Genomic DNA, 8,659 nt, shown 5'->3' with positions numbered 1-8,659 from the left:
ATTTAAGAAAGTGAGTACTAATAGTTATATTAATAATATTAGTCATAACATTAATTGTAAAATTATCAAATGAGTGGTTTACTTGAATATTCTTATTTAATCCTTTCTACATATTTAAGAGATAAGTGCTACAAATATTTTCATGACAAAACAGGATTAGAGGGCTTTTATCATTGGAAACATCTATACAATGATTGAGACTACTATCTGTAGGCCATACTCTTCTAATTGGTGTTACGAATTTTGTGATATAACTTGTTTATTTTTTACATTTTTAACAGGTCACAAATTGGGATGGAACTAATGACATCTTACTACATCTTACTACTAATGGCATCTTATAATTGGGAAGCCCAATTCCAGAGGGTGTGTTGGCTTTTGCCTGTTACCTGGGCACTACCAACCAGAATTTTGTAGATCACACTGAATTCAGACTCAAACCCACCTGAGCTTGTGGTTCAAATGCTCAGGGGAGATATTTGTTTCTCCCCTCTACCCAGTGTCAAGGATAAGACATCCAAGCTCCTTTGTGTCCCTTTCTGCATGGCAGGTTTGCTTCTCACTGACCTCATACTGAGATGAGAGTATAGCCCTTGGGCACTCCAGCTGTACTAGACTCCTCATTTTTGGTGTTCTGTTCTTAGTAGTATATAAAATAAGAGTATATCTCAAGTTGGACTGCTGATAAGATTAGAGCCCACTGCACAGTCTCCTTAGGAAATCTCCAATCCAATAATATAGGACAAGCTTGTTAATATTAAAGACAAATGACACAGGTAAACAACATTAATGGCCTATAGTTTTTAAATAAGCAAGTCAGAAACAAGAATGTATTAAGGAAGCTGGGTGTGGTGACTCGTGCCTGTAATCCCAGCACTTTGAGAGGCTAAGGTGGGCGGATCACTTGAGGTCAGGGGTTTGAGACCAGTCTGGCCAACATGGTAAAATCCCGTCTCTACTAAAAACACACAAAAAATTAGCCGGGTGTGGTGGCGAGTGCCTGTAATCTCAGCTACTCAGGAGGCTGAGGCAGGAGAATTGCTTGAACCCAGGAGGCGGAGGTTGCAGTGAGCCGAGATTGCAACACTGCACTCCAGCCTGGGCAACAGAGGGAGCCTCCATCTCAAGAAAAAACAAAAATGTATCAAGGGAAAGAACCCTTTATCTAAGTGACTTAAAATGTACATCAAATAAGTGAATGACAGTTCTCTGGATTCTAACAGAGATAAGATGAAATATCCTTTGAAACAGTCTATATTCCTCCCATTTCACAGGCTTATCAGACCAGAGGTGTTACAGAAATGTTTTTAGATTGCAGAATGCTCTAGGAATCTGATGAAAGCTCTGGATGGCTCAGTTTTTTGTTTCCACATTTATGAAACTTTAAAAAAATTTGCATGGCTCCTACTTAAACAGAGGCTGGGTAAGCTGAGGCTAACTCTATAAAAGGCATCCGTCTGCCCTCCCATATCTTTGTGAAATGGGAAGAATGTTCTGCAAAACGTACTCTTCTGCCCATAACCTGGTAGATACACAGAGGAAATAAAATTCTTGCCGAGTTGTAAATTGTACCAATGTAGCTCCTAGCATCAAATACACAGGGTTCCTTGGAATTTGGCAACTGATGTCTACAGTGTTTTTCATTTTTTATGACTGTTGCATATTTGCACTGTCTGAAGGAAGACGGCATTGCCCTCATCTCCCTGCCCCGTACCTGGAGGAGTCTCTGCTGCTGTCGAACTTGCGGCTGTCTGGGTCTCATGGGATCCTGAGGCAGGGGCACGGAGGGAAGGTTTGGATGTGCAGAAGTCAGCACAGCATCAATTCCCCCGCCCACCAGAGGGCTCTGCTGTAGAGCCTGATGGTTCAGTCTGGCAAAGAATAATGCAACTTGGTTCAGGCCCAAGCATAATGTCAAACTTTTAATCAGTGCTACCAGCACATTACATACACCACCCAAGAAACAATCAGTGCTCAATAATCCTTTGCACAATTCAAATAGACTAAAGCCCAGTGGTTAAAATAATAGATGTGACCACTTGAAAAAGGACAGCAAGCACATGACTTAAAGTAAAATTGCAGTCATGCAATAAATCACTTTTTAAACATTTAATAGTTTTTAATAACGAGGAATATTAATTGAGCATTTACTTTGAAGCAGGCACTGTACAAAAGGGCTGAAATGTGTTACTTCATTTACTTCCCACCAGAGAGCCCTTTAAGGTCAGCAGTTTTGTTATCCCTACTTTAAAAATGAAAAGACAGAGCTAGAGGTAACTTATTAAGGCTACTTAGAAAGCAAATGGCACAGGTGGGATTTGAACGCAGAACCTTTGGGCTTTGAAGTTCAAGTTTGTGGGCCATGCTATGCTGCTATTTATTACAAAAATAGTACATACAATGCATATTTTCCAAATTATTATGCAAAATATCTATTTTCTCAAATGTGTTACCATCAACCTTGCCAACTTTCCAAAGAGCGGTTACTTGGAGTCACCATGCAGCCATTGATGATAATAGATGGGAGCTGTGCTGCTATCTACTAAATTGACACGTTTTACATGATACTTCTTCTAAGACAATACTATCCAGCAGAACTTTCAATGATGGCTGCAATGTTTTCTCTCCGCGCTGTCCAATAAGATAGCGACTGGCCACAAGGACAAACTACACAATTTTGGGGTCTCAGTGCATAATGAAAACACAAGACTCCCTGATCAAAACTTAGTAAGAATTTCCACAGAGAAACTGCAGAGCATTAAACCAAGCATGAAGCCTTTTTAAACACAGGCCCTTCTAAACACAGTGCACTTCACACACCATTGAAGCTAGTCCTGCTGGCCACATTTGGCTACCAATGAACACTTGAAATGTGACTAGTGTAACTGAGGAACTAAATTTTTAATTTTAAATAGTCTAAATTTAAATAGCCACAGGTGGTTGGCAGCTACTATAACAGACAGTGCAGTTATATGCTCTAAGGGATCTAATTAAACAAGAACAGAAAAAAGTCTATCATAATGCTGTTTTGCCAAACATCTCTGAGGTGGAAAAGGTAGAAACTAAGTTATAACAAAAATCTCATGTGCACTATGCACAATTAGTATTGGAATCATACATTTTATTGCTCCAATCAACAAATTCTAGAAAGGCATTCCTAACAATAACCAAGAGTTTTCTCTGTTAGATATGTTCAGAGAAGTTTTAAAAGAGAAGAGGAAAAAAAAGAACCACTGAAGCAAACATAGTATCATTTAAAGATTGTTACACTCATGTCTTGGAAGATATGGGTCAAAACTATAGGGATCTTTAATGAAATGAACAAGATGGAGCATTCTTTATGTTGAACCTCTATCTAGATACTACTAAAACTGAGATGACAGAATGCAAATTATTTGCAAATGCGCAAGCTCATAAAAACAATGATAAAGTACCATGCCCCATAAGAAGCATAAGAAACCCAAGAATGTGACTGTTCATTGTTGCCATCATCATTTCTACATGTATCACCTCTGAGAGCCAGTCAGGGGCTGCAGGTACGGCGAGGCCTGCTGCTGAACATAGCCACTCGGCTGCTGCTGAATCTGTCTGAGTCTTTCCATTAGCACAGGGTTGGAATGTGTGGCCGGATAGGCTCTGGAGTTATAGCTGGGAGACAAGACCACACTGCCAGCCTGCTGCTGCGATGTCTGCTGCAAAGGCATCTGTGTCCCGTACATTGTATAGCCCTGGGGCATGGTCTGCAGGTAGGCACAAGGGAAGAAGTCAATATTCCAATTTATCACCCAGTTTTCCCATCACTACGATATATGGGGCAAAAACAAACTCATGAGGACTCCTCTGAAATTCATTGTTTTCAAAGGTTCTCCTAACTCAAAATTTGAGGACTACCCTGGATGTAGGGAATCTGGCCAGAAAAGCCACAGAACTATCTGGCAGTGTAATGATTCACCAGAAATGTCAACTTAAAAGAAAATGAATCTTCATTTAGTTAAACTGACTTTTAAGATTAGCTGCTTATTTTTAGAGAAGGGCACGTTTCTGTATAGAAATAATCAGGCAAGCATCCATACCTTCAGTGCACAGATGACATCAATGTTCAACAGATCCCAAGTATCATTAATATCATTTCCAAAATTAGTCAGAAAAGTTACCCATGCTCAAATGTAAATTAAAATAATGAAATACACTTTCCCAATATGTGACTACACCTCTCCAGATCTGACAAATGTGTGTGTAGTAACTAACCAGTTCCAAAACAATAACAAAAAACTATTAATACCTTAGCCAGGAATAGTGCAATTGGTAACTGCTCTTTATCCTCCAGTACTGGTTGGACCTAGTTTGGCACTCTACCAATAATGTGAACACTTAATTTTCCTAATGAATATTAATATACAAGTACCTAGTTCTTTGTATATTGTTACCTTATGGAAAAGAGAAACCTGAAGTTATTTTGAATCACTAGGTACAATTTATAGAACACAATGCTAATTAAGGTAGAACAACATTGCTCTTCAAATCCTCAAAGCACTACATTTTCAGGTAGTTTAATGCCTCTGACTTGGAAGACAGAGGAATGGATAATGCACTTCTAGCAGGCAGCATGAATGGATCCAGGCTAAAGGACTCAGTGCCTGTGTAGCCTGTGTAGGCTTTTCTTTCAGCTGTGGACAGAGACTGAATTACCAACCCAACTGTCAACCTTGCCAACATCCCTGCATTCCTGATTCCCAGAGGGATAGGGTGAGAGTATACGAATACAGAAATAACAAAATTATTAGTAAAAGCAGCTCAAGATTTGCATTATATTGTGTATCAGGCACTATGTTAGTTCCACAGGTTGTCTTAAATCCTCACACCCTTCGTCTCTATTTTAGAGAGAAGGAAACTAAAGCTCAGAGTACGTAACTTACACAATGTCACACAGCTAGTAAGCTGCTAGGAACTACACCAAAGTCTGATTTCAAGCCCCGTTATTTTCTTATTCTACCATGATTCCTCATTGATGCTATCTTTGAATATGACAATTTCAATTTATTTTTTTGAGACAGGGTCTTGCTCTGTTGCCCAAGGCTTAAGTGCAGTGGTCCGATCACAGCTCACTGCAACCTCAACCTCCCAGGCTCAAGCAATCCTCCACTTTAGCCTCCCGTGCAACTGGGACTATAGATGCATGCCACCACGCCTGGCTAATTTTTTAATTTTTATTTTCTTTTGTAGAGACTGGGTCTCACTATGTTACCCAGGCTGCTCTCAAATTCCGGGGCTCAAGCAATCCTCTCACCTTGGCCTTTCAAAGTGCAGATTATAGGCATGAGCTACTGAGAAAAGCCCAAATATGACACCTTCAAAACTGAATTACATCATTATACATTATAATATAAAAGAAGTAACTCTGGGATTGTTAAGTATTTCAATATCTACAATCATCACTAATAAAATGTTTGAATTTAGTTTTAAAGGATTTTCTAGAATGTTTTATGCTCCTTAATCAATCCTAAGACTTGTTCAACAAGCCTGATAATGCTTTTCTGAAATGTCAATTATAATCTATATGTAGAAGAAGTAATCAAGGTCTAGACCATAGGGAGTTGATATATTCTATTTACTTAATTTCCCACCTCCAATAACGAGCTTTGAAAATCCTGTCAGTACCTATGAAGCAAATGTGGGTACCTGTGCTTGCTGCAGCCCTGGATATTGAGGGAGCTGAGGGGAGGGCCGTGCTTGTGCAGCAAAGAGAGCAGCCTGGTCCCCCGGCTGGCCCTGGAAAACAAAGCCAAAGCAAACTCTTGATCATAACAGCAAGGGCTTGATTTGAGCTTCTGGTTAATAATTCAAATAACCCACATCTAATCTCATTATATGAATAAAGAACTCAAAGATTTTCAAAATGTATTAAATATTATTTCTCATCAATTTCCTATGTGTGTTTAGACTGTTGAACTTATTCCCTCTAAGGAAGACTACAGATTTTCCCAATGACAACAAAGACATAAATACAAGCCTAAGTTATCAATGGTCTGTTCAGCAAAAGAGGCTGTCAGCTGGCTTCCAATACATGCCAGGGTATAAATGTCCCATTAAGTATGAAATCTGGAACCACAGGGCTGCAACACCCAGTGCCTATACAGGGAAGAGAATGTGTGGTACACATGGCGGCATATAAAATTTTTATGACTTTTTAATGAAGCTTCTTCACAGTGACCTACTAACTGCCTATTTAGCCAGATACTCAAGGAATACATTTAGTACTTCCTATGACTCTAAAAATCAATGAGAATACATACAGTCAATAAATTTTGTAAGTTAATGACAAATATAATTCTAACCAACTACAATGCAAAATAAAACCAATTAACAGCTGTTCACCAATCTTAATCTAATACATATTTTGGCCATAAGAAAACAAATATATTCACAAGAGCAGTGTGTTTTATGTTTTGGTGGCAGAAGTTACTCCATGGAAGCTTGCAGTAATAATCATAAAAAGAAGTCTAGTTTCCCACCCCTCTGGTTTTTTTCAGGACTGACTGTAAAGAAAGAGATTTATTATAGGATTATTTTACTACTGTCTTTAATAGAGATTCTCATTTTAACAAATGCTAAATTATAGTTGCATAAAGCTATTTTAATGTGCGTGAAAAGTAGTGTAGTTATTTCTAGCAGGGAGAAAGGGGTAAATATGTAGCTTAAGAGGAAGGACACCAACAATTATTATTATTATTATTATTTTTTTTTTTTTTGAGACGGAGTCTTGCTCTGTCGCCTGGGCTAGAGTGCAGTGGCTGGATCTCCGCTCACTGCAAGCTCCACCTCCCGGGTTTACGCCATTCTCCTGCCTCAGCCTCCAGAGTAGCTGGGACTACAGGCGCCCGCCACCTCGCCCGGCTAGTTTTTTTTTTTGTATTTTTAGTAGAGACGGGGTTTCACCGTGTTAGCCAGGATGGTCTCGATCTCCTGACCTCGTGATCCGCCCGTCTCGGCCTCCCAAAGTGCTGGGATTTCAGGCTTGAGCCACCGCGCCCGGCGACACCAACAATTATTAATAACAGATCATATTTCAGAGGCTGGGCCTCTGGTTCTTACTCTCATTTTCTCACAAGAACCCTATAGGAAAGGAGTGTCATCCTCATCTTCTTCAGACAGGAAAAGCCAGGCTCAAAGAGCTTAAGCAACATAGCAAGCTTGCTCAGCAAGACCTGGCAGTGCCATGATCTAAACTCCAGGAAGTCTGACTTGAAAGCCTAGGGCTCTTTCCATTATCATGAGATGCCTCCATGTGTGACACTAAGGATGAAAATACTTATTTGGTGCTTATTCTGTAAGGGTATATAGCCTCGTAAAATCATTCTAATGAGAAACCAAAAGGACAATCTCTATTAAGAATTATTAATGAGATACCAAAACCAAATGCATACCTGAGACAGTTAAGCCCTTTCTATGATCCCCACAAAAAGTCATGGGCCATTTATGAAACTTCAGCATCTCTCTAGGTGACTATCTATCTATACATGAATGAAACATAAATTTTTGAGTATACCTCTGAGGGTATCTACACATAACAGCTTCAACAAGAATCTTACTTTCAGAGTAGGCTATCATGAAGATACTCTTAGTTTCTAGCTCATTAATCTGTTAAAAACAACTGTATCTCCATTTGCTTGGGTTAGAGAAAAATAGCCAAAACTTCCTCTGTGAGAACCCATATCATGACAGTATGACTGTCAGGAGCCTAAAACTGTTCCTCCCAAAGAATCCAAATGGCTCTTGATCCTCCAAACACTATGCCAAGCAATCATTAAATCAACCGGATCCTTAAAGACCACTCCTGGACACTAGCATCGTACAAGGTCCCTGAGACATACTGTTGTGCTTCTTTGTGGAGACAAATATACATATATTCTCATTTTTACAAAACAGAAAAATCAACTATTTATATATGAGTTAGAATCTAGGGATTGACAGGTAGTTTATAACACTCGTGCCCTCTTTTGGCTTTGTAGGAAGCAGGATGTGATCTGCATGTGACAGCTGCATGCAGATGCATAAAGCAGATGTTTTCTAACTCTTTGCTCTTCTTTTGCTTTTATTGAAGAACTTTTATGAAACACATTATGATTTACATGGTAGAAGGAACTAGAATACTAATAAGTTATATATCTGAGCTATTGGACGATACTCTTATTTACAAATATTAGTTGAGATGATGGGAATTTAAGAAATAGGAACCGTGCAGGTGCAGTGGCTCACGCCTGTAATCCCAGCACTTTGGGAGGCCAAGGCAAGTGAATCACTTGAGTCCAGGAGTTCGAGACAGCCTGGGCAACATGGTGAAATGCCATTTCTACAAAAAATACAAAAAATTAGCTGGGCATGGTGACACGTGCCTGCAGTCTCAGCTACTCAGAAGCCTGAGGTGAGAGGATTGCTTAAGCCTGGGAGGCACAGGTTGCAGTGAGCCAAGATTGTGCCACTGCACTCCAGCCTGGGCACCAGAGTGAGACCCTATCTCAAAAAACAACAAAGAAAGAAAGAAAGAAAAGAAAAGAAAGAGAGAGAGAGAGAGAGGGAGGGAGGGAGGGAGGGAGGGAGGGAGGGAGGGAGGGAGGAAGGAAGGAAGGAAGGAAGGAAGGAAGGAAGGAAGGAAGGAAGG

The 8,659-nt window shown here is 39.8% G+C and overlaps 1 protein-coding gene across 1 annotated transcript in view; it reads right to left on the bottom strand.

Annotated features, from left to right (window-relative positions):
- Positions 1-8,659, bottom strand: part of MED12L (mediator complex subunit 12L) — a 345,920-nt gene that overhangs the window by 21,789 nt on the left and 315,472 nt on the right. The window contains exons 39-41 of the mRNA XM_023232117.2: positions 5,680-5,769; positions 3,511-3,740; positions 1,715-1,871 (exon numbers count right to left, since the gene is read on the bottom strand). Of these exons, the coding sequence (XP_023087885.1) occupies positions 1,715-1,871; positions 3,511-3,740; positions 5,680-5,769 (477 nt within the window). The remainder of the gene's footprint in view (positions 1-1,714; positions 1,872-3,510; positions 3,741-5,679; positions 5,770-8,659) is intronic.

This window comes from Piliocolobus tephrosceles, chromosome 2 (assembly GCF_002776525.5).
Source record: "Piliocolobus tephrosceles isolate RC106 chromosome 2, ASM277652v3, whole genome shotgun sequence".
Lineage (NCBI taxonomy): Eukaryota > Metazoa > Chordata > Mammalia > Primates > Cercopithecidae > Piliocolobus > Piliocolobus tephrosceles.
Note: the sequence above shows the minus strand (reverse complement) of the source record. Positions and strands in the feature narration are given on the sequence as shown.